The 27,030-nt window shown below is 40.4% G+C and overlaps 1 protein-coding gene across 1 annotated transcript; it reads right to left on the reverse strand.

The window, feature by feature from the left end:
* Window positions 1–655: 655 nt before the first annotated feature.
* Window positions 656–25,460, reverse strand: LOC128694159 (transmembrane protein 115). Its single transcript, XM_053784128.2, has 3 exons — window positions 24,708–25,460; window positions 22,022–22,195; window positions 656–2,365 (listed from the first exon to the last, which is right to left on the reverse strand). The coding sequence occupies exons 1-3, from the start codon at window positions 25,418–25,420 to the stop codon at window positions 2,038–2,040; spliced, it is 1,215 nt and encodes a 404-aa protein (XP_053640103.2). The 5' UTR covers window positions 25,421–25,460; the 3' UTR covers window positions 656–2,037.
* Between the last annotated feature and the right edge of the window lie 1,570 nt (window positions 25,461–27,030).

A 27,030-nucleotide genomic window follows, 5' to 3' on the forward strand; every position in this document is an offset into this window, starting at 1 on the left:
TGTTCAGAGAGGTCTGTTTCTGCAGTCTCTAAGATTTGCCAGAAGTGGGACAAGGTTTTGTCACTGAATTCTATTGTGTTTCTCACTTTCTTTACCAAAGGGCCGGCACTAGGAACTTTCTTTGGGCCCATGGTGGCTTTTTGCAGTCGCATTCAATAAATAACCACAAAAAAAATGGATTATAACGAAATGTTTGGATGAATGTGCAAAGTGTTGCTCACTCACCGAGAGAGACAGCCAGACTGGCTCACACATGTGGCAGAGTGGCGGCAGATGCTTCCAATTTGGCCAATTTTCAAGTTGCCGGCCAAAATCCAGGATAGAATTTCAGCCAAAAAAGCAGCAGAAATCCGATTTGGCCGATATCCAATGGTCCACTGTACGTGGAGAATTGGACACTCAGTTTTCATCCATTACATTGCTCTAATTCGTTAGATCAAGACCCCTTATCAGCATCAAAGCATCCACTTAAGAGGGATAAAGTCAAGATAAATACTATGAAATCCAACAGATTTTCAAATTATTAAGAGTCGACTGATAAAATACTAGCTGACTTGTTATTGTTAATATTGAAACAATTGTATAAACAAGCTTTACCTAAATTGTATTAAATTAGTTAAATGCTGGACTATGATTTTTAAATAAAAACAACTAATTTTATTTAATTTTTATTGGTTTTATTTTTCTTGTAAACCACGAGACAAAACTGGGAAAAAAGGCACTGTCGCAAATGACCAGAGTCTCGGTTCTTATTCTCACCAATACTCTCTCTATAACATTATCAAAAGTTCAGTGACAATTACTGTGACACAATACAAACATGCAGGTGAGAATCAATCTTTGCTGCTCCACAGATGACATGTCTCAGCCTCTTGTAAGTGAAGAAACAATGTCCTGTATTCCTCCAAGTAGGCTACAACAAACTTCAGATATTAATCTCATATTTTATATACATACAAACAAGTTAACAAGATATATAAAACAAAAATCTAGTTCACCTAAGTAAAAGTTTTAGAGGTTTTGATGATAATGGTTAAACAGGACTAGACTGGGATGGGTTTAACTAAGCCAGGATTGTCTGGCTTGAATTGAAGAAGCATGAGGGATATGCTAGACTACAACAGGCTCTTCAACTGGACTTATATTTTGGGGCAAATTACAAAGCTTAGAATGTTTTTTGTCATTTATGGTTAGATTAAGATATATAAGACTCTTCAAAAGCATGTAGTAAAGTCTAGGCAGCATATGACATTTAAGACTACAAAATGATCTAGAAAAATGTAATACATAACAAAAATATGTTTACCCAAAAAAAGGACAAAATTAAACGGGTGGAAAGCAAACAGTTAAATTAAGTTTAAATAAAAAATAGAGTAACTCACTCACATTTTCTGATATTATTTTAGTCTGAATTTGTTACAGTTTAGGTGAACACTATCTTATATACAGGCTGAAATAGTTAACTAGTATTATGTGTATCCAAGTGTAAAAATAATTATGAAATGCTTCTTTCACTTACAATTACATAATGCAATAAGAACATTCTTAAGTGGTTCAAATATTACTCTAATCACAAGGAGTCTCAAGAGTGAATTGACCTGCAGCATATTCAGGGCTCTTGTGCGTTTAAACTGGACTTCATAACTGAAAGCTTTCTGCATAAAAACTCAGCATATTATTTAAGAAAAAAATACTAAAAGGACAAAGTGATCCTTTGTGTATATAAATATATACAATATACATATATAGGATAATGGTTATGTCAGTTGCCCTCAGTTTAATACTCTACAGCCTGCACATAAGTGTATCCAGCAACACTCCTCACTTCCATTCCAAAACCTTACAAAAACTAATGCATTCCTGTCATAGATGCACGTGAACACCATTCCATTTTCCTTTATCATATTATTCCACTAAAGGCTAACATTCCAGACCACTCAGCATAACCATATAAATCTTCTGAATTATTAGAAAGAGGTTGGCAACTCTTATAACTAGTAAAATCAAGGCCAAGCACAACTATCAATGGTTTACACGTTATGTATTTGGCGTAGATTCCTTCTCAATAGTTACTAATGTGGCAGTTGCCACCTCAGAGTTGGTACCAGATGAGCTACTGGACGAACTAACTGGCACAGCCAGCGGAGTAGATGGAAGTTCTAAGGATTCTGGAGGTAGAGCAATAGTTACAGTCTTGCCAGATTTAGGAGGAAGTGGGGTGGTGTGTGTTGGAGGGTGGGAAGAGGGCAGCGGGGACTGAGTCCTTGACCCAGGGGAATCATCTAGTGTTGGCCAAGCTCCCCCACCCTCGCCTCCAGATTTGTCTTGGTTTAGGCGAGCACTTAGAAGACGGAGCGCCTTTTGTCTGTGGATAAAATTTAGAGCAAAAGATAATTCATTGTATATGGGCTGATATGTATATTCACCATAGCATCACAACAAAAGTAAATAAATAGAAAAAGTGTAAATAAATACAAGTGACATCATTAACATCACTTTCTGAGTGAGTTGTTTCTAAATTCATTAATCTGATCACACTCCAGTACATAATGACGCAGGGTGTGACAATAGTCCATCTGGCAAAGTTAACATTTCGTTTGGTCTACATCTGGTGGTGGTGATTTAACCTGCCAAAGATCCTTGTAACCCAGCCGGAGCCGGGCGGTAGTGACATCCAAGAGTCTGCTTATCTTGTTGGATGCACCATAGACATGTGGCTCCTCCTGCATGATGGAATGATGATAGATGGACTGACTTGTGTCAATCTCCCTAAGTCTTAAGTCAATAAAGTTCATTTGAAGTTCTTTTCGTATTATTGTTCTCAAACTGCTAACTGACAACCCAAGATTGTAATCTACCCCCTCTTTGAAAGCATACAGCTTAGCCAATTTTTCAGTTCTATCATGCATCTGAAGACCAATGTGAGATGGAATCCACAGCATGTGCACTCTGACTCCACCGTCCACAATCTTACCATACCTGTGTCTGGCTTCTGACACAAGCATGCCACAATTTATACTTAATGAGTTGAGAGCATTTATGGATGACAGAGAATCAGTTACAATTAAAGTGTCAACCTTAGATACATGGATGCATTTGAGTGCAAGGAGTATGGCAAACAGTTCTGTTTGAAGGGTAGAGGCCCAGTTATTGATGCGTGCTCCAATTTCTTTATGAGAGCCATCACTCTGTGTGACAACAGCAGCACTACCAGCTGCACCAGTGGACTGGTGAACAGAACCATCAACGTAAATAATTTGTGAAAGAGTGTTCTGTGTGACTAAGTTATCAATACAGCTTAAGGCATCATGTTTAGCTTCAAGACGAAGCTTTGGTTGTGATTTAAGAAGAGTTTTGGGGGGAAATGGAGGAATGGTAGTTTGGAATGGGGTAATATCCCATGGAGCAGGGAAATGTCTCTGTTGCCTAACTTAACAGAGATCATGTAGATGGTTCATGCGGAGGTCGGTTCCAGTTTTTTCGATCCATCTGGAAGGATGTTCACCAGTGCTGAGGAAAGTTTGGAGGGCTTCTGTGCAGGGGTTTGAATGGGCTAACCTAAGCATATTGGCCCTAATGAGGATATTTCTTTCAGTAACACGATCTCTAATGCTTGGAATATTAAGTTCTTTCCGCATATTTAAAATTTTGGCAGTACGAGGACATCCTAGGATGATCCTCATTGCTTCGTTTTGCAGTTTTTCCAGCCCTCCAAGCTTCCAGTCAGACAGGAATGCAAGTAGTGGCGCTGCATAATCAACCAATGATCTAATATAAGCAAGATATATCATTTTCACAATTTTAACATTAGCACCATACCTGGGATGAAAACCTGCCACAACTCTAGTGCTCTCAGCCTTTCTTTGTATTGGCGACAGTCTCGTTACAACAGGTCAAGTAGTGGAACCTCAAAGCCTAGATACCTGTATCTGCTTACATATTCTAGAATTATTATTATTATAATCAAGGGGGAAGCGCTAAACCTGGAGGATTATACAGCGCCTGGGGGGGGGGATGTGGAAGGCATTCAGGCTTAATTCGGGGAACTGGAGCACAGATCCAATTCCCTAAATCAAGAGCCCCTCACCAACATCAAGGAACCTTCCTTGAGGGGACATATTCTAGAAGAGACCCATCATGCAACTGGATCTGACGAACTGTGCCTCTCTGCCGAGGAGAACGCCTGTTGAGTATCTTTGTTTTATCCCTTGAGATTATTAACCCCAGGTCCTGACAAGAGGCTAGTACATGATTAAGAATGTTTTGGGTGTTGGAGAATCCGGTAGTGCGAATCATTATATCATCAGCAAAACTAACCATATAATGATGGGGCTGGCTAGGCATAGCATTAAGTAAGGCATTAATCAGAGTATTGAAAAGGTTGGGACTAAGCACACCTCCCTGTGGGGTTCCTAATTCAAAGTCTTTAGTTACACTTCTATGTCCCTGGAACAACACAGACAACTTGCTGTTGGACAGGTAGCCTTTAATCCTGCGGAGAAGCCATCCTCCAACATCCATTCTGGCAAGTTCACTAATGATTACATCACTAATGGCTACATCAAAAGCGGATTTAAGGTCAAGGAAAGTAGTGTATGAGCTGTCAGTGTGCAGAGTGAGAAAGGTGGTAATGCAATGATGCACACTCCTTCCATGCATGAAGCCATGCAACCGGGGAGACAAGAATTGCTTAATTCTGTGCATAAGACTTAATTCTTTAGAACTCCATTTTTTCTATTGATTGAGTACAAGAAACTGCCCATTTACCGATTTCAACTACCCAATAACGTGGTCAGAAATTTGCAATTTGGCCAATTTCACGAAAATTAAAAAATATGACAATTTCAAAATAAGGTCCAGAATGAACAATGCAGACATTCGTGGCTCTAAAATAACATATTCTTTGTTCATCAGTCACGTCTCCAAGCCCCTCTGATATTACTCTTGATTTCTATTTTGAATTTTTTTTTCAAACAAAAAAAAAAGATGATTTACTGTTATGCAGACTACTGCAATACTGTAATAAATGTATAAATAACATCAACCCATTCATGACTGCATATTAGAATGGCTAGTTGGACATTTATTGGACAATGACATCATTTGTTTACTTTTGAACATCGGCAAAAATCAAACATTTCCCCTACTTTCAGTTCCATTTCCAGATTCTTTTTATAGTAAAATCAATCAAAATCACCTCTATTTCTATAATATGTTTTCCATTCTATCAAATGAGACCAAGAAAACGAGAATACAACCATAAATACTATACGAAAATAGATCACAAAGTCGGCATTTTAATTAAAAAAAAAGCGGTCGGAGTTTTTTTTTCTCATTATGCACTGCATGCTCCAAGATTTTTTTTATATGGTGCACACTGACCACACAGACCTATTCTCTCACATGTGGGCCTACCAGCTTTCTCCTGCTTGATTTGAAGCCGCTAGAATTTATGAGTATATATACGTCAAACACGGTACCTCGTAAGATGTATATATACGACCTCGACAGTCAAAGGGTTAAGAAATCCCTCACCATCTTTCACATGCAGAGAGAAAGGGAAATGAAGTGGGGAAAGAAAAAGGATCTCACCTAGAAAAGAAAGGTGCAAGGGAAAAATGGTTAAAAGTTATTCTAAGTGATACCAGCACTATTTTATATTCTGCACACAGTACATTCATGGGAAATTAGTAAGATCACATACCAAAATATCCACGATTATTCGGCTGTTACAAAAACTAAGCGTAAAATATAATCAGTGTGAAATATCGGAAACGAAATAGCAATCATTCATTCTCTCCTTCAGGTGTTTTAACTCCCCATTATAATAATGGGAAGTGCTAAACTCAGTCATACAGTACCTGAGGAGATAAGCAGGTTTTATCCAAGGCTGTTTAAACTCAGTACCGATTATTCTCATGCACTGTTATAGTCATGTCAGTAAAACACATTAATTAGCACTGGAATCATTACACATCACTGTCTAAAATCCAGTAATACTTGAATCCTTTGAGCTGTATAGTCCTTGTGGCTTAGCGCTTCTTTTTGATTATGATAATTGAATCCTTTGTGTTCTTATAAACCCTAACCCAGTCTCTCTCCTCATAAAATCTCCTAACAGTTACCAGTGTTAACAGTTTGAATGCTCAAGGGGCCCCCAATGGAAATAAGTCACTTTGTCCGACTTTTTTGGGGGTTATCCTAGGTAATTTACACTCTGTATGATAATTGTACACCTACCATCCGACTTACGACCTGCTCAACTTACGACCACTCGACTTATGACTGTGTTTTTTATGCCAAATTTCTGGGAAATGTATAGGAGCCTTTGAACCAAGTGAGAGAGTAATTGTGGTAGGGGACCTGAATGCTAAAGTAGGAGAAACTTTTAGAGAGGGTGTGGTAGGTAAGTTTGGGGTGCCAGGTGTAAATGATAATGGGAGCCCTTTCATTGAACTTTGTATAGAAAGGGGTTTAGTTATAGGTAATACATATTTTAAGAAAAAAAGGATAAATAAGTATACACGATATGATGTAGGGCGAAATGACAGTAGTTTGTTGGATTATGTATTGGTAGATAAAAGACTGTTGAGTAGACTTCAGGATGTACATGTTTATAGAGGGGCCACAGATATATCAGATCACTTTCTAGTTGTAGCTACACTGAGAGTAAAAGGTAGATGGGATACAAGGAGAATAGAAGCATCAGGGAAGAGAGAGGTGAAGGTTTATAAACTAAATGAGGAGGCAGTTAGGGTAAGATATAAACAGCTATTGGAGGATAGATGGGCTAATGAGAGCATAGGCAATGGGGTCGAAGAGGTATGGGGTAGGTTTAAAAATGTAGTGTTAGAGTGTTCAGCAGAAGTTTGTGGTTACAGGAAAGTGGGTGCAGGAGGGAAGAGGAGCGATTGATGGAATGATGATGTAAAGAGAGTAGTAAGGGAGAAAAAGTTAGCATATGAGAAGTTTTTACAAAGTAGAAGTGATGCAAGGAGGGAAGAGTATATGGAGAAAAAGAGAGAGGTTAAGAGAGTGGTGAAGCAATGTAAAAAGAGAGCAAATGAGAGAGTGGGTGAGATGTTATCAACAAATTTTGTTGAAAATAAGAAAAAGTTTTGGAGTGAGATTAACAAGTTAAGAAAGCCTAGAGAACAAATGGATTTGTCAGTTAAAAATAGGAGAGGAGAGTTATTAAATGGAGAGTTAGAGGTATTGGGAAGATGGAGGGAATATTTTGAGGAATTGTTAAATGTTGATGAAGATAGGGAAGCTGTGATTTCGTGTATAGGGCAAGGAGGAATAACATCTTGTAGGAGTGAGGAAGAGCCAGTTGTGAGTGTGGGGGAAGTTCGTGAGGCAGTAGGTAAAACGAAAGGGGGTAAGGCAGCCGGGATTGATGGGATAAAGATAGAAATGTTAAAAGCAGGTGGGGATATAGTTTTGGAGTGGTTGGTGCAATTATTTAATAAATGTATGGAAGAGGGTAAGGTACCTAGGGATTGGCAGAGAGCATGCATAGTTCCTTTGTATAAAGGCAAAGGGGATAAAAGAGAGTGCAAAAATTATAGGGGGATAAGTCTGTTGAGTGTACCTGGTAAAGTGTATGGTAGAGTTATAATTGAAAGAATTAAGAGTAAGACGGAGAATAGGATAGCAGATGAACAAGGAGGCTTTAGGAAAGGTAGGGGGTGTGTGGACCAGGTGTTTACAGTGAAACATATAAGTGAACAGTATTTAGATAAGGCTAAAGAGGTCTTTGTGGCATTTATGGATTTGGAAAAGGCATATGACAGGGTGGATAGGGGGGCAATGTGGCAAGTGTATGGTGTAGGAGGTAGGTTACTGAAAGCAGTGAAGAGTTTTTACGAGGATAGTGAGGCTCAAGTTAGAGTATGTAGGAAAGAGGGAAATTTTTTCCCAGTAAAAGTAGGCCTTAGACAAGGATGTGTGATGTCACCGTGGTTGTTTAATATATTTATAGATGGGGTTGTAAGATAAGTAAATGCGAGGGTCTTGACAAGAGGCGTGGAGTTAAAAGATAAAGAATCACACACAAAGTGGGAGTTGTCACAGCTGCTCTTTGCTGATGACACTGTGCTCTTGGGAGATTCTGAAGAGAAGCTGCAGAGATTGGTGGATGAATTTGGTAGGGTGTGCAAAAGAAGAAAATTAAAGGTGAATACAGGAAAGAGTAAGGTTATGAAGATAACAAAAAGATTAGGTGATGAAAGATTGAATATCAGATTGGAGGGAGAGAGTATGGAGGAGGTGAACGTATTCAGATATTTGGGAGTGGACGTGTCAGCGGATGGGTCTATGAAAGATGAGGTGAATCATAGAATTGATGAGGGAAAAAGAGTGAGTGGTGCACTTAGGAGTCTGTGGAGACAAAGAACTTTGTCCTTGGAGGCAAAGAGGGGAATGTATGAGAGTATAGTTTTACCAACGCTCTTATATGGGTGTGAAGCGTGGGTGATGAATGTTGCAGCGAGGAGAAGGCTGGAGGCAGTGGAGATGTCATGTCTGAGGGCAATGTGTGGTGTGAATATAATGCAGAGAATTCGTAGTTTGGAAGTTAGGAGGAGGTGCGGGATTACCAAAACTGTTGTCCAGAGGGCTGAGGAAGGGTTGTTGAGGTGGTTCGGACATGTAGAGAGAATGGAGCGAAACAGAATGACTTCAAGAGTGTATCAGTCTGTAGTGGAAGGAAGGCGGGGTAGGGGTCGGCCTAGGAAGGGTTGGAGGGAGGGGGTAAAGAAGGTTTTGTGTGCGAGGGGCTTGGACTTCCAGCAGGCATGCGTGAGCATGTTTGATAGGAGTGAATGGAGACAAATGGTTTTTAATACTTGACGTGCTGTTGGAGTGTGAGCAAAGTAACATTTATGAAGGGATTCAGGGAAACCGGCAGGCCGGACTTGAGTCCTGGAGATGGGAAGTACAGTGCCTGCACTCTGAAGGAGGGGTGTTAATGTTGCAGTTTAAAAACTGTAGTGTAAAGCACCCTTCTGGCAAGACAGTGATGGAGTGAATGATGGTGAAAGTTTTCTTTTTCGGGCCACCCTGCCTTGGTGGGAATCGGCCAGTGTGATAATAAAAATAAAAAACAACTATTTGTGTTGTACACAGTGTTTATCCTAAACCTTACAGTATAAAGTACAGTACTAAGAGCATAAAAAGTAAAGTAAAACATGAAATACCAAATAAAACAATAAAATAAAGTCATTACAAAAATGTTTTGTTGATATTCAGTAGTAAAATTCGACTTACGACCAGTTTCTCGGAACCGAACTCGGTCGTAAGTCAGATGGTAGGTGTACTTATGTGTACCTCTGCCTAAATAAACTCACTTGCCGTCATGTAAATCTACATTATTAATGCTGGGGTCCCATGCATAGATCTACGTTTTGAGCACAGCTCCCTCGGATAAGCTCTGAGCAATAAATTTTGGCCAAGACATGAGAGAATGGGTTTATGCAGTAAGTGTGCACAGTATAAAAAAATATCCTACCCCACATGGTGCTTGGTGGGAAAAGCAAAACTCTGACTTGTGTTTGGAAATAAAGACTGTATTGGAGTACAACACACTCATATCACTCAAAAGAGTGAAAGTTTAATGTAAGAGACTTAGGAGTGATAAAGCCAGAGTATCTCACATTCTTGGATCTCAACAATGTTATTTCAGTCAGGCTGTAGTTCATATATTGAACAGTGTGCAGCTGGCAGAAACAGCTTGGTTGATCAGGGCCTGATCTACTGCGATGCTAGTCATGGACAGGGCTGCAGGGGTGTCAACCCCGAAACACCCTTCAGCCATAAAAGACGACGTGTTAATAATGACACACTTCAAATCACTTGTTCTCTCTAGGATGGAGTATTGCTGCATACTAATGGCCCCTTTCAGGACAGGCAAAACTGGCAAGCTGAAGAATGTACAGAAAGCCTTCACTGCTCATTGCTCACATTAATTCAGGCAAGTAACTGAATTCCTTAAGTCAGTTCCTGATCAATCAGGCTGTGGTGCATATGTTGACCTGTGTGCAGTTGGCACCAACAGCTTGATCAATGAGGCCAGCAACCAGGAGACCTGGTCTGGACCGGGCTGCAATGGCAGTGATCCCTGAAACCAACTACAGGTAACACTACCTTGGTGGGATATGGCCAATCAAACCATACCCCCGGCCGGGATTGAACCCGCGGTCATAGAGTCTCAAAACTCCAGCCCGTCGTGTTAGCCACTAGACCAGCTAGCCACAATAAGATTCATCCAACTAGGTATATTTCTACACCATAGGAAGGTTAGCACAAGCACCTCTGTGACTACAAATGCAAGTTTTTACAGACGAATCTCCAGCTAGCGTTCATTTGTGGTCACAGAGGTGCCTGTGCTAACCTTCCTATGGTGTAGAAATATACCTAGTTGGATGAATCTTATTGTGGCTAGCTGGTCTAGTGGCTAACGCGATGGGCTGGAGTTTTGAGACTATGACCGCGGGTTCAATCCCGGCCGGGGGTATGGTTTGTTTGCAATCGTGTCATTACGATTTCTTGAGTCATATGGCCAATGTTTAAAAGTGAATAAGAAAATGGGTTAAAAATGTCTAACAGCAGGAGACCTAAACAAAAGAAAAATTCAGAGACTGTTTCATTTTACATTATAATGGATTTTATTTTTATCATATTCATAAAAATGTGCTAGACCTGTATAGGTCATACAGTGCTGAGTGGTTGTAATTTGTTCCATGTCATTAAGAGCTGAGTGACAACAAGAGGATTAATTTGCCTATGGAGAGGGAGCATGGACACGGGGGTCGTCCCACAGTTACTAAAAACAACAGACATAGCCCCACTCCACAAAGGGGGCAGTAAAGCAACAGCAAAGAACTACAGACCGATAGCACTAACATCCCACATCATAAAAATCTTTGAAAGGGTCCTAAGAAGCAAGATCACCACTCATCTAGAAACCCATCAGTTACACAACCCAGGGCAACATGGGTTTAGAACAGGTCGCTCCTGTCTGTCTCAACTACTGGATCACTACGAAAAGGTCCTAGATGCACTAGAAGACAAAAAGAATGCAGATGTAATATATACAGACTTTGCAAAAGCCTTCGACAAGTGTGACCATGGTGTAATAGCGCACAAAATGCGTGCTAAAGGAATAACAGGAAAAGTTGGTCGATGGATCTGTAATTTCCTCACTAACAGAACACAGAGAGTAGTAGTCAACAGAGTAAAGTCTGAGGCAGCTAAGGTGAAAAGCTCTGTTCCACAAGGCACAGTACTCGCTCCCATCTTGTTCCTCATCCTCATATCTGACAGAGACAAGGATGTCAGCCACAGCACCGTGTCTTCCTTTGCAGATGACACCCGAATCTGCATGACAGTGTCTTCCATTGCACACACTGCAAGGCTCCAGGCGGACAACAACCAAATCTTTCAGTGGGCTGCAGAAAACAATATGAAGTTCAACGATGAGAAATTTCAATTACTCAGATATGGTAAACACGAGGAAATTAAATCTTCATCAGAGTACAAAACAAATTCTGGCCACAAAATAGAGCGAAACACCAACGTCAAAGACCTGGGAGTGATCATGTCTGAGGATCTCACCTTCAAGGACCATAACATTGTATCAATCGCATCTGCTAGAAAAATGACAGGATGCATAATGAGAACCTTCAAAACTAGGGATGCCAAGCCCATGATGACACTCTTCAGGTCACTTGTTCTATCTAGGCTGGAATATTGCTGCACACTAACAGCACGTTTCAAGGCAGGTGAAATTGCTGACCTAGAAAATGTACAGAGAACCTTCATGGCACGCATAACGGAGATAAAACACCTCAATTACTGGGAGTGCTTGAGGTCCCTGAACCTGTATTCCCTGGAATGCAGGCGGGAGAGATACATGATTATATACACCTGGAAAATCCTAGAGGGACTAGTACCGAACTTGCACACGAAAATCACTAGCTACGAAAGCAAAAGACTTGGCAGACGATGCAACATCCCCCCAATGAAAAGCAGGGGTGTCACTAGCACGTTAAGAGACCATACAATAAGTGTCAGGGGCTCGAGACTGTTCAACTGCCTCCCAGCATACATAAGGGGGATTACCAACAGACCCCTGGCAGTCTTCAAGCTGGCACTGGACAAGCACCTAAAGTCGGTACCTGACCAGCCGGGCTGTGGCTCGTACGTTGGTTTGCGTGCAGCCAGCAGTAACAGCCTGGTTGATCAGGCTCTGATCCACCAGGAGGCCTGGTCACAGACCGGGCCGCGGGGGTGTTGACCCCCGGAACTCTCTCCAGGTAAACTCCAGGTAGATCAGTGAGGAGTTGAGCCTTTCTTTGTGATGTGCATTAAAGTAACAAGCAAGACAGCTTTGGTGACTAGAAGCAGAAAGTGCAATTTCATGTTCAAGAATCAGATAAAGACATCAGAAAAATATAATATAATATGTCAGTATGCTTCTGGAAAGACAGTGATTGAATGAATGAAAGTGGAAGTGCTTCTTCCTTTTTGGAGTCACCCTGCCTTGGTGGGAAAAGGCTGGAGTGTTAAAACTAAAAACTAAAAATAAAATCTGTCTGCATATTTGACTACATTCACACCCCCCCCTAACCTTAGGGAGGTAATACAGTGCCTTGAGAATAGAAGTTAAACAGATCTAATCCAAGGAAGGAGAGGAGAGCTTCAATTCCTTAGATCATGAGTCCTCAATGACATCAAGGGACCTTCAAGCAACAAAGTCAGTTCTGAAAGAGTTACTTAAAATGAAAAGACATTCACATTTATAAGTTAATTTGCTTGACAGTAAGAAAATCTGACTAAAATACCTACCAGTGCAACATTATGATTACAAATGAGGTGCCATCAGAATAGTAATAAAATAAATAGCTCAAAATGTGAGATAAAGGATTTAGGGAGCAGTTTTTTCTTTCTCAGTCCCTCCATAAATGTCTTGATCTCAAGCAATGTGGCAGTCTGTGCCAAACTGGATGCACCTCTGCCTGTATCTGCTGGAAACACATCACTGTCTTCGAAGTTATAACCATTTCCACCTGCATATTCAGGATCTTTGAGCAACCTGACACTTTCCCTGGTTTCCTAACTGCTTTTTCTTGTAGTTGGGGGATGTGGGGAAAACCTGACACCTTTTCTGATGTCCTAACTACTACTGCCTGCATCTCGGTCAACTGACACCTTCCCTGATGTCCTAAAAAAATGAAAGTACAATACAGAGGCTACTGCAGTCTCTGTCCCTATTCAAATAATTTAAACAATGTAAAAAGCAGAATACTTAATTTTTTGTCAAGCAGGGTGTAGGTTATAATTGAAATATTGTTTTTTTTTTTTTTTCAACAAGTCGGCCGTTTCCCACCGAGGCAGGGTGACCCAAAAAAAAAGAAAGAAAATCCCCAAAAAGAAAATACTTTCATTATCATTCAACACTTTCACCACACTCGCACATTATCACTGTTTTTGCAGAGGTGCTCAGAATACAACAGTCCAGAAGCATACACATATAAAGACACACAACATATCCCTCCAAACTGCCAATATCCCAAACCCCTCCTTTAAAGTGCAGGCATTGTACTTCCCATTTCCAGGACTCAAGTCCGACTATATGAAAATAACCGGTTTCCCTGAATCCCTTCACTAAATATTACCCTGCTCACACTCCAACAGATCGTCAGGTCCCAAGTACCATTCGTCTCCATTCACTCCTATCTAACACGCTCACGCACGCTTGCTGGAAGTCCAAGCCCCTTGCCCACAAAACCTCCTTTACCCCCTCTCTCCAACACTTTCGAGGACGACCCCTACCCCGCCTTCCTTCCCCTATAGATTTATATACTTTCCATGTCATTCTACTTTGATCCATTCTCTCTAAATGACCAAACCACCTCAACAACCCCTATTGGTATAGAATACTTTTTAGTATTCTATACCAGTATTGTAATTATAACCTTGACACAAATGCTACACCTGGTTATCTATATTTGAAGATATTTTGCCAATCAGTGGTTTTATCAATTCAATACAGAGATAATGTGAAGGTGGAGAAACTGGAGGCAGTAGAAGATGAGGTAATCAATCCTTCAGCCTTGAAGCTGGTTTTCAGTACCTTAGTGTTGAGAAATCTCAAGACTGAGGTATTGAACACCAACTTCAAGGCTGAAGTACTGATTAACTCATCTACTCTCTCCAGTTTCAGCACCTTCACGTTGAATTGATAAAGCCACTAACCTGGAGTATACCTGAAGGGTGTTCCGGGGGTCAATGCCCCTACGGCCCGGTCCATGACCAGGCCTCACAGAGGATCAGGACCTGATCAACTAGGCTGTTACAGCAGGCTGCACACAAATCAACATACAAACCACATCCTGGCTGGCCAGGTACTGACTTTAGGTGCCTGTCCAGCTCCCTCTTAAAGACAGACAGGAGTCTGATTTATGTATGCTGGTAGGCAGATGAACAACCCTGGGCCCCTGACACTCACTGTGTTGTCTCTTAGTGTACTTATAGTGCCCCTGCTTTTCACTGGGAGGATGTTGCACCACCTACCAAGTCTCTTGCTTTCATAGGGAGTGATTCCAGTGTGAAGATTTGGGACTAGTCCCTCTAGAATTTTCCAAGTATATACAGTGGACCCCCGGTTAACGATATTTTTTCACTCCAGAAGTATGTTCAGGTGCCAGTACTGACCGAATTTGTTCCCATAAGGAATATTGTGAAGTAGATTAGTCCATTTCAGACCCCCAAACATACACGTACAAACGCACTTACATAAATACACTTACATAATTGGTCGCATTCGGAGGTGATCGTTATGCGGGGGTCCACTGTATTATCATGTATCTTTCCAAGGAGTACAAGTCAAGGGACTTCAACCATTCCCAGTAATTTAGGTGCTTTATTGTACTTATACATGCAGTGAAAGTTCTCTATATATTCTGCAATTTTGCCTGCCTTGAAAGGGACTGTTAGTGTACAACAATACTCCAGCCTAGAGAGAACAAGCACTTTGAAGAGAATTATCATTGGCAAGGTATCCCTAGTTTTGAAATTTCTCATCCATCCTATCATTTTCCTAGCAGATGTGGTAGAGACATTGTTGTGATCTCTATTGTGTGGTAGGAATTTGTTTTATACTCATACAGTTTTCATTTCCATGAGTTTTCCATAATGGAGTAGTTGAAATTTGTTATCACTGAACTTCATATTGCTTTCTGAAGCTCAATTAGACTTAGTTAATGTTTGCTTGGAAATCTGCAGTGTCCTCAATGGATGACACTGTCATGCAAATTCTGGTATCATCAGCAAAGGATGAAACAGTGCTGTGGCTTACATCTCTATCTATGTCAGATATGAAGATGAGGAAAAGGATGGGAGTGAGTACTGTACCTTGTGAAACAAAGCTTTTCACTGTAGATGCCTCAGACTTCAATCTGTTTACTATTACTCTGTGTTCTATTAGGAAGCTATAGATCCAGCTACCAACTTTTCCTGTTAATCCTTTATCATTCATTTTGTGTGCTATTATACCATGGTCACACTTGTTGAAGGCTTTTGCAAAGTCTGTGTGTATATGTACTACATCTGTACTTTGTTTGTTCTTCAGTGCATCCAAGACCATGTCATAGTGGTTTGGTAGTTGTGAAAGGCAGGAGCAACCTACTCTAAACCCAAAGTGCCCTGGGTTGTGCAACTGTTGTTTATCCAGATGGTTGGCGATCTTCCTTCTTAGAACCCTTTCGAAGATTTTTATGATGTGGGATGTTAATGCTATTGGTCTGTAATTCTTTGCAATTACTTTACTGACACCTCTGTGGAGTGGGGCCATATCCATAGTTTTTAGTGACTGGGATGACCCATGTCTATGCTTCCTCTCCATAGCAGTTCTTGATGAGCATGGAGTTCCACGAGTCTGGGCCTTGGGCAGCGTGCATGGGTATGTCATTTATTGCTTTTTCAAAGTCCTGTGATGTTAGGATATATTAGAAATTCTTGAATTTACCAAATTTTGAGTTTGTCATAAATTCATTTAGTGTCGATCCTTAGTCTGAGTCATAATGGGACTTCAGTATCTCACTCACATCTTTACTGTCATCTGTAAAAGTCTCACTCTGTTTAAGCAGGGGCCCAATACTAGATGTAGTTTTTGCCCTAGATTTGGCATAAGATTTTTTTTTTTTTAAATTTCATTTATTGCTCTAAGTTCTTCCTGTGTTTCTTGGCTCATGTATGATTCCTTAAGTTTAAGTTCAATATTTTCTATTCCTTTGGCCAGTGCCTCCTTCAGTATTTCAGATACATTGGTCCCTTTGAACAGGGGAATGTGCCTTGAGCAGACCTTAAGTGCCACAGTGTTAATTCTCTCTAGGCAAAGGTTCACATCTGTGTTGTTTAGGATATCTTTCTAGTTTGTTTCATTTAGGACATGTTTACGCAAATAACCAGCACATAGAAGAGAGGAGCTTACAACGACGTTTCGGTCCAACTTGGACCATTTACAAAGTCACACTAACGAAAAGGAGAGAGGGAGGGGTATATATAGGCAGGAGGTGGTGGTAGTAGTGGTGGAGGTAGGTGGTGGTAGTGGTAGTAGTAGGGAAGGTAGTAAGGAGGAGGAGGAGCCAGCCAAATACTAAGAAAGAGGAGCACTGCAAGAGAGCTAGGTGCCCAGAGGGTAAAAGCAAGAACACAGAGGGGGGGAGGGGGGAATAAAATAAAATAAAGAAGGCAAAAATACACAAGGCAGAAGAAAGACAACCCAAAGGAGAAAAAGGAAAGAGGAAAGGGGAAGAGGGAGAAGAAAAAGGAGGAATCAGTTTAAGTCATGGGTGTTCTGAAGTTTGGAGCATTTTACAATGTAGTGGGAAAGGAAGGCATCTACAGAGACGAAGCCAGGACTAAGATTCATACAAGGAAAGTTGTGTATTGGGGAGGATTCGACCAGACGGCGACTGTTGAAGTTGGAAGTAGGGAAGACAGTTTTAGCAGAAGACCAGTCAATAGGATGGCTGTGATCTCTGACGTGACAGAAAAGACCACTGTTAGTGTCAGCAAGCCTAACACTACCTGAGTCTGTCAGAAAGAGATCGGCCAGTTTCTCCAAAGTATTGAAGAGGACAGGAGGAACAAGAAATAGAGTAGACACCAGTAGCATCTGTAGAGGGAGGAGAGGTATGAACAAGATTAGTGCGAAGAGTGTTAGTCTGGTGGAAAGTAAGTTTAATGTCCAAGGAACGGAGAGAGTTGTTGAGATAAAAAAGACAGGGAAGGCAGAGGACAGAAGAGTTCCCAGGAGTAGAGAGTCTGGGAGAAGAAATTACGTTTAGCACATGAGAAGGCAGAGTCTATGAAATGGGAAGGGTAGCCAAGACTGGAAAATGAATTATGAAGAGTGGAAATTTTCTGATTGAAGGAATTGAGGATCACAAATGCGGAGAGCACAGAGAAAGACGGAGATAAGAACACTTTCCTTGACAGAGGAAGCATGATAAGAAAAGTAGTGAATGTACATGCCACCGTGCATAGGCTTGCGGTAAACGGAAAAGGCAAAACCTGTATCTGAGCGGTGGACATGGACATCAAGGAAAGGAAGCAAGGAATTAGATTCCCATTCGGCTTTAAACTTAATGGAAGGGGCAAGATTATTAAGAGCATCAAGAAATGGTTGGAAGAGACTAAAGTCATGAGGCCACAGAGCAAAGATGTCATCTACGTAGTGGAGCCAGAGTGAAGGGCGCACATTGATAGTAGGAACAGTCTCAAAGTATTCCCTGTAAAGATTAGCAAGGACAGGAGAAAGAGGAGAGCCCATAGCAACACCAAAAGTTTGAGAATAATATTTCCCTTGAAAGGAAAAGGAATTAGTCCACATAAAGGCAGATAAGATCAAGAAAGACATCAGTAGGTATAGGGAAACAAAGAAACCCTTCATTGGCCTTCTCTCTAAGAAAATGAAGGACATCATCAAGAGGGACATTGGTGAAGAGGGACTCAACGTCAAGACTAAGCATCTTACAGACTCACGAAATCGTAATGACATGATTGCAAACAAACCATACCACGGGTGGGAGAGAGCGAACCCATTCAGTGAAGTCTTGAGAGTGACGGAGGTGGGCAGGAGAAAAGGTACCAAGAAAGGGAGTGAGGGTTTTGGCCAGCCAAGAAGCAAGAGAATAAGAGACAGAACCTCTAGAGGATATGATAGGACATAGAGGAATATCAGGTTTGAGTTTTGGGAAGGCCATAGAAATAGTCGGACCAAAACGTTGTCATAAGCTCCTCTCTTCTATGTGCGGGTTATTTGTGTATCATTCCAGTCACGGTATTGTGCCTTTTTATGTTATTTAGGACATGTTTAATTTGATCCCACTCTGTTTCTGTTGAAGCTGAATTTGGTGGGCACCCTCATAACTGATCTCATTCTGTTGGTCAGGAGCCTTGTGCATACAAGTCTGTACTTCAATTCTGTTGTGATCCGAGTGTATTACTGCCTGTTCTTTCTGTCATATCTGAATAAGCTGCACCCTGGGATCCATATTTTGTTGTCAAAGTGATCCTTTGTGTGGGTCTCTGTGAAAGCCACAAACATTGCATTTGACTCTGTGAGGAGTCAAAATGTCTTTAAATAGATACCTGGATGTTTCATATGTGTCTAATTCCTCATCCTACAAGTTATAAGCTTAGGAAAATAATTTGCAAAAGCAACAAAAATAACTATAATTATCAGTAGTGTACATGAAAATGCACTATGTGATTTTTTTGCCTCAATAAAAGCAGTTATCTTAAAATACACTGATACACTGCTGACACACTAAGTTCAAAAAACTAAATGAATGACTACTAGGTACAGTGGAACCTTGGTTTTCATCATTAATTCGTTCCAGAAAGTGTGACGAGAACCAAATTTGACGAAAACTGAAGCAATATTTCCCATAAGAAATAATGTAAATCCAATTAATCCGTTCCAGACACTCAAAAGTATTATCAAGAAATACATTTTATAGAGAATAACTATAGTTTTACATACAGAAAACAATGAGAAATAAATAAAAAGGATTAATGAAATGGATAAATGTACATTTAACATCACTTTTACCTTTATTGAAGACTCTTGTTGGTGTATGGAAGACGGCGAGGAGGGGAGAGGGAGGAGAGGTTATCTCTACCATCATCACTACCACCCTCTACCACCATCACTACCACCCTCTACCACCATCACTACCACCCTCTACCACTACCACCATCACTACCACCATCTACCACCATCACTACCACCATCACTACCACCCTCTACCAACGAGAAACAAAGTCAGACTGACTCAGAACATGTGGGATGCTTTGTGTGGGCATGGGCAGACACGTTCGGTGTATGGCGGACCACTGTCAACTCGGTGAAAACAGAGATAATGAACAAAAACTGGGACAAAATTTTGACAAAAAAAGTCGTTGAAAACCGAATTTGACAAAAATCAGGGAAAGCGAAAACCGAGGTTCCACTGTACAGTGGTCCCTCGTTTTTCGTAGTTAATCCGTTCCTGGAGTTACTACTATTATCGAAATCTATGATTTTCGAATCAATTTTCCCCATAAGAAATAATGTAAATACAATTAATCCGTTCCTGACACCCAGAAGTATTAAAACAAAAAATTTTTTTACATGAAATATACATGTAGTACATAAACAACACAATGGGAAATGATGAATGAAACATTAACAGCATAACACTTACCTTTATTGGAGATTCTTCTTAGTGTATGGGAGACTGGAGGAGGAGAGAGATTGGATTGTTTACAGTTTGGAAGGGGAATCCCCTTCCAGCAACACCTCAGGTACCAATTGCTTTTCTGGGGTTGCTTCTCTTCTCTGTTTCTTATTGCCACTAGGACCACCTTGAGAGTCACTGGAGTCCTGTCTCACAAAATAACTGTGGAGAGAGCTCTGTTTCTGGCGTCTCTTTAACACTTCCCTAAAATGGCCCAAGACTTTGTCACTGTACATGTTGCCAACATGGCTTGCAACAACCTTGTTAGGGTGATGTTTCTCCATAAAGCTTTCCATCTTACCCCACATAGCAAAAATCTCTTTAATTTCTGAAGAAGTCACCTTCTTCCATCTCTCTTCCTCCTCCTCTGCAGCAAGATTCTGAGCTGCGATCTGTTGCTGTTCCTGCTGAAGCTCTTGCAGCTCCTCAGTGGTGAGCTCATCGTTGTGGTCTTCCACCAATTCTTCCACATCCTCGAAACTCACATCCAACCCCATGGAACTCCCCAGTGCCACAATTGATTTAACAACAGACATAGGCTCATCAGGGTCAGTCCCAAACCCTTCAAAATCCCTCTTGTCGACACAATCTGGCCACAATTTTCTCCAAGCAGAGTTCAAAGTCCTGGTAGTCACTCCCTCCCAAGCCATACCTATAAGGGTTATGCAATGGAGGATGCTGAAGTGTTCTCTTCAAAATTCCCTTAGGGTCAAGTGAGTGTCTGTGGTCACAGTCAAGCACCTGTGAAACATTGCTTTGGTGTAGAGTTTTTTTAAAGTTTGCAATGACTTGCTGGTCCATGGGCTGGAGGACAGGAGTGGTATTCGGGGGCAAGAACTTTACTGTGATGAACCCAAACTCCTCGAAAATTAGGTCATCCAAGTTTGGAGGATGAGCAGGTGCATTGTCCATTACTAGCAGGCACTCGAGATCCAATTTCTTTTCCAGGAGGTAATTCTTCACACTAGGGCCAAACACTTCATTGAACCACTCGACGAAAATTTCCCTCGTGACCCATGCCTTACTATTAGATTTCCAAAACACACACAATTTACTCTTCATAACACTGTTTTTCCTGAACACTCTTTGATTTTCAGAATGGTACACTAGTAATGGCTTCACTTTGAAATCCCCACTAGCATTAGCACAGAACATGAGCGTCAGCCTGTCTTTCATAGGCTTGTGTCATGGCATTGCCTTTTCCTCCTGTGTAATGAAGGTCCTCTTTGGCATTTTCTTCCAAAAGAGGCCTGTTTCATCACAATTGAACACTTATTCAGGTTTTAGTCCTTCAGCCTCTATGTACTCCTTGAATTCATGCACATATTTTTCAGCCGCCTTGTGGTCCGAACTGGCAGCCTCACCATGCCTTACCACACTGTGTATGCCAGTACGGTTCTTAAATCTCTCAAACCAACCTTTGCTGGCCTTAAATTCACTCACATCACCACTATTTGCAGGCAATTTCTTTACCAGATCGTTGTGCAACTGCCTAGCCTTTTCACAAATAATCAAAGTCATAAGAGTATCTCCTGCTAATTGTTTCTAGTTTATCCACACCAATAATAACTTCTCAACATCTTCGAGTACTGGTGATCTCATTTTTGTCAGCATAGTTACCCCCTTTGTAACAACAGTGTCCTTGATTTCCTTTTTCTTGGCCACTATGGAACAAATGGTTGTGTAGGGTTTCTTATACATCCTGGCCAGTTCAGCCGCACTTGTGCCACTTTCATATTGTTCAATGATGTTTTTCTTAAATTCAATCGTATTTCTCACCTTCTTTACCACAGGCTTGGCACTAGGAGCTTTCTTTGGAGCCATGGTAGCTTATTTAGTACTTGCAAGCACTAAAATGAGTGGAATATTATGAAATATTTCGTAGGAGCACGTGAGGGGACCTTCGCTCACTGGTAAACAATGCCAGACTGGCTGGGTAGGGAGGCCGCCCCGGCTCACACCGTGCGTACGCGTCCCAGACGAACTACTATTCGTGAGTCAACCTATGATTAGCGAGCCCATGTTTATACGAAAATATCCCTATGATTTCCGAAATCTACGATTCCCGAGAACTACGAAAAACGAGGGACCACTGTACTTGCATTTTTCAACAAGCTGAAGGAAAACAGTATGTATTTTAACATTAGATGAGAAACAATTAGAAATTATCTAAAACAAAATTTCTTTTTGAATTCCCAAACAAAAAATTGCATTTGATTGGTGTCCCATACCTCCGTCTTTCGGCATCATGAGGATCCATACCAGGAAGAGATATGGCAATGGAGGAGGGGGCGCCAACATCATACCTCCGAACTGGTCTTCTACATACTTTTATTCTCACTAAACAGGAATAAACAGAGTTTCCAACAACTTGAATTGGAGGCTGCAAGACTGTGGGGAAGAAGCTGGAACCAAAAATTTAATTAAAGAATGCAGTTTATGAAAGATGAGAACCAAATCTCATTCTGCTGAAACTGATCAAGATTACTAACAATGTGCAAACAATCAGGCAATATATTCACTTAATGTTGAACTGTAATCATGCAATCTGTTGCTGTACTATGAATAATGATGCTGTAGGAACTACTTTACACAAATTAATATGAAATCTTACTCAAATTTTTTAAACTTATTAATAAGATATAGGATGAAATGTGAAAACATATTTCAAGTGCCTTGCTCCACATTTTAAAGTACATATTCCTTAGTTTTTTCCTTAAATTTTATCTTGAGAAAAGTTTTGAATCTTGATTTGATAAATATCTGTATTTAGTGTATGTACTGTATTCACTACAATTAAAGTCAATTTGTGTGACTTTATTAACATATTAAGTAAAGTACAATTAACAATGACTGCTAAAGCAAGTGATGGGGCCAAGAGGAAATATGTAGTTCTCAAGTGTTAAGCAGAAACTTGAACTAATAAAGACGGTTAAGTCTAGCATCTTAGTGGCACAGGTAAATGAGGAATATGGTGTTAGGCAAATGTCTGATATACTTAGCAAGGAAAAACTAATAGTTTAGTGTAGATGCTAGTGGAGCTCTACAGCTCCTCTTACTTAGAATAAATTTATTCTGAGCCTCTGCTATCCATCACTGTAGTTTACACCTCAATCTCTCCACTACAAAAATGTAAGTAAAATAACTGTAAATTATGTATAGTAATATATAATTACAAGTAGTGTAACCTTAAGTACAGTGGACCCCGCATAACGATCACCTCCCAATGCGACCAATTATGTAGGTGTATTTATGTAAGTGCGTTTGTACGTGTATGTTTGGGGGTCTGAAATGGACTAATCTACTTCACAATATTCCTTATGGGAACAAATTCGGTCAGTACTGGCACCTGAACATACTTCTGGAATGAACAAATATCGTTAACTGGGGGTCCACTGTACTTTATTACAGTACTGTACTAAAGTACAACAGGTTACACTACGTGTATTCTTAAGTTTCCGGTTGTATCCTGCATCAATGGACCAAGTATAGCAGTTTCGGACAATCGCCAGTATCATACACCCCATGAACCCTTTTATATTCACTCGTGTAATTTATTGTTTGGTGTGTATGTATGTATGCACGCATGCAGGAGCTTTGATTTGACCCCTGCAACCACATATAGGCAAGTACATACATATTTGTAGATGAATGGTTCAGAGAACCAACATGTTGTTGAATTAGACACATGTGCAGCTCTTGGGTATCTTTATTGAGGAAATGTTTTGCCACACAGTGGCTTCATCAGTCCATACAAAGGAGAAACTTGAAGAACAGGAGGAGACACTGCAACTTCTTGGGATCTTAATACTTGGGAATTCTTCACTTGCCTAACCCTTGGGCACGACCTACTTCCACATTGGACAAATGTGACACCACCTACGACTGCTGTCCCTCACCTGTCTACGGTTTATAAGCCGCTTCTCCGCTCTTATGCCGTATTCTATTCAAGATTGATGGACTGACCACATCGACTCAAGGCTGAGGGACTGATTACCTCATTCTCCTCCTGTTCTTCAAGTTTCTCCTTTGTATGGACTGATGAAGCCACTGTGTGGCGAAACGTTTCCTCAATAAAGATACCCAAGAGTTGCGCATGTGTCTAATTCAACAACATACATATTTACATACATACTTAGGTGTACAATATTTGTTTTATTTGTCCAGTGTTCTATTTTTAGCTTGCCCAAAATGCTCTGTATAATCATGTGCTTTGCATATGTACTAACAAATGGCCTCTAATTTTCTATTAATATTATTATTTAAATGCATCCTACCATCTCCCACAGTTGCTTTCTGGCAACATCTGATTGTCAATGTACAAGTATTTTTTATCACCTAAGTTAATACTTTAGTATTTAATTTTAAAGAATATTGTGTTTGCATAAATTATTAACTCAGTGGAAGTGTCTATTTAGCTGGCAACAATGTAGTAAACAGTTTATTAAAGGCTATAAACACAGCAGTGGACCACCGTTCAGTTTGGCGAGTTTAGGTTACATTTCATATAAATTTATATACTAAAGCACAAATAAGCAAACTGAAAATAACCACAACAGATCTAGCAACGTGGTTCAATAGCTATTTATGTTTTGGCAACCAACAGCCAGCCAATTCACCTAGCAGTCTGTGATACCTGGGAGTTAGTTGGCTGTAATGAGCTGCATCCTGAGGGAAAGGATTAAAGGACCCCAAGGAAATGTCGACAATCCCCAATAATTCACCAATTTTGCTGGGCTACCCTGGGTTACTAACTCACTGGGTTAATAATTCAAACAAAATTTCATCTTATCTTAGCCTCAGCATAACTATATAGTGCAAAAAAAATCTTTTTTTTTTTTGCTATAATGCATCATAGTTCTAAGTAACTAAAACCAGTACCTATTTATCACACTGCAATTTTTTAAAAATATTTACCAGGAAAATGCAAATGTCTCGGCCATGTCTCCTCGCGTGCCATTGGAGTGTACCTGATAGAATCGGAGGTATACCCACGACACTGCGATGCCACAGCCTATCATGGTGGTGTAGAGGCCCTCCAGCAGATTACACAAGTAGAGCAACAGGGCCGTCACAAACAGACAGAGCGGCACATGACGGTTCGATATCTTGCCTAGGGGGGTGCGGGTGTGCAGCAGTACGTGGTCTGGCATTATTTGCTTGACTGCGACTGACAGCCCAGCAACGTAGCCTGCCATGCCATTGATCTGGACACTAAACAACACCTCTGGGTTGAATGTGCACATATAAACCACCAGATAAAACAGGGCAGAGATGAAAGCAACACAGACGTTGACAAGCAGGAAGAAGAGCACCATCTCGAAGCTCCCCCATAGTGGCTCGATCAATTTTCCGCACAGCCCCAGGGTGACGAGGTCGGCACACACCTGCCACAGCCGCACCTCCAGGAAACAGTGAGTAATGGCTGTCCATAACCAGAAAGTTGGGGGTAGAAGGTAGCCTGGGGTCACACTCAGCACCTCCACCGCTGCCTCAGAGAACGACAGCCCATAACCTATTATTAACAGTACGCACACAAACTTCACAAACAATCCAGTGTTTCCTATTATCGCTATCAGTGACTGTTTTATGACAGGTAAATTTCGGAAAACTACACTAGCAGAAGCCATCTTTGTCGACGCAACAGATTTTCGCGTTTGTATACTTGAATAAATATAAATTATTCAATAATCTGAGCAATTTAGCTCCTAAGAAGGTGGTACTTATAGATTTATACACTTACCTGCTTTTGCATATTTTTACATTTCAGATCTTATGTTTTCTTGGTCGTAATCTTAATATATGTTAGAATTAGAATCGCAAAAACAAATTGAAGACGAGATGCGTTGACGACTGTAAACAAACTTTGAACTGTCAGCAGTAATTGATAAAAATTACACCATAATATTAAACTGACCCTTACAAATAATAATTCTCTTGTGAATAAAATCAGGTAGCATGCACAATAATTAATAATATAATAATAATATAATATAATAATGGTAATACTATCTTTATTTCTACAAGTACATGTACAAGGTATACATGCCTAGCTGACATCAATAATAGGTCAGTTTATTCAGGTACAGGTACACATAAATAGTTATATAAATTATACATAGCAACATATGTGTTGATTACTTAGAAAACCCTTGTTATTACCTGGAATATACCTAGAGAAGGTTTCGGGGGTCAAAAGCCCCCGCGGCCCGGTCTGTGACCAGGCCTCGTGGTGGATCAGGTCTTGATCAACCAGGCTGTTACTGTTGGCCGCACGTAAACCAACGTACGAACCACAGCCCAGCTGATTTACTGACTTAAGGCGCCTGTCCAGAGCCTTCTTAAAGACAGCCAAGTCACGGCCTGGTCACAGACCGGGCCGTGGGGGCGTTGACCCCCGAAATCCCCTCCAGATATACTCCAGGGTCTCTTGGCAATCCCCCTGGGAGGTAGTTGAACAGTCTTGGGCCCCTGACACTTAATGTGTTGTCTCTTATCGTGCTAGTGGCGCCCCTGCTTTTCATTGGGGAAATGTTGCAATGTTTACCGAGTATTTTGCTTGCATAGGGAGTGAGTTTCGTGTGTAAGTTTGGTACTAATCTCTCTAGGATTTTCCAAGTGTATATGATTTATTTATTTATTTATTTATTTAGTAATTTAAGCATACAAAGATTATTATTATTATTACAATCAAGGGGGAAGCGCTAAACAAGCATACAAAGAGGTACAAAAAAAAAAAAAAAAAAAAAAAATACAGGCAAGAGCAGCATGCCAAAGCCACTTATATGCATAGTATTACGGGCTGGCTTAAAATTAACTTAAGATTAACTAAGCAATGATGAAATCAGTGATAAAACATTATTGTAAACAGATAACTATAAAGCACAAGTGAGTATTACAAAGACAGGTCATATGGTTGCGTGCATTGCTGTACATTTTATTTTGTGAATTTTATTTTGTCAATTTAAATCTAGGTATAATCTTGATCTTGTCAACAACCTATACCAGACTCTAGTGCAATTGCAAGTACCATTTCAAATTGTATTTTTATATTATAAGTTTATATTATAATTCCTACCATCTGCCCATTTAACTTTGCTTACCATTACTTAATTTTAGTCCCTTATATGTTTTCTCCTTTATTTTAGCTTTATATAACTATCCTAGTTTATATATTCACAATTGTTAAAATAATCAAGGTGCTATTCTTAGGTGCTAAAGTAGAATAAGTTCACAATTT

The sequence above is a fragment of the Cherax quadricarinatus genome, chromosome 43 (assembly GCF_038502225.1).
Source record: "Cherax quadricarinatus isolate ZL_2023a chromosome 43, ASM3850222v1, whole genome shotgun sequence".
In the NCBI taxonomy this organism is placed as follows: Eukaryota; Metazoa; Arthropoda; class Malacostraca; order Decapoda; family Parastacidae; genus Cherax; species Cherax quadricarinatus.

What these genes read in the sequence shown, in the direction of transcription:
- LOC128694159 (XM_053784128.2), bottom strand. Translation starts at nt 25,420, where the DNA reads ATGGCTTCTGCTAGTGTAGTTTTCCGAAATTTACCTGTCATAAAACAG. An exon ending in GAGACATTTGCATTTTCCTG is followed by an intron (nt 22,196 to 24,707) that starts GTAAATATTTTT and finishes TTTTGGTTCCAG; the next exon opens with CTTCTTCCCCACAGTCTTGC. An exon ending in CATGATGCCGAAAGACGGAG is followed by an intron (nt 2,366 to 22,021) that starts GTATGGGACACC and finishes TTTTATCCACAG; the next exon opens with ACAAAAGGCGCTCCGTCTTC.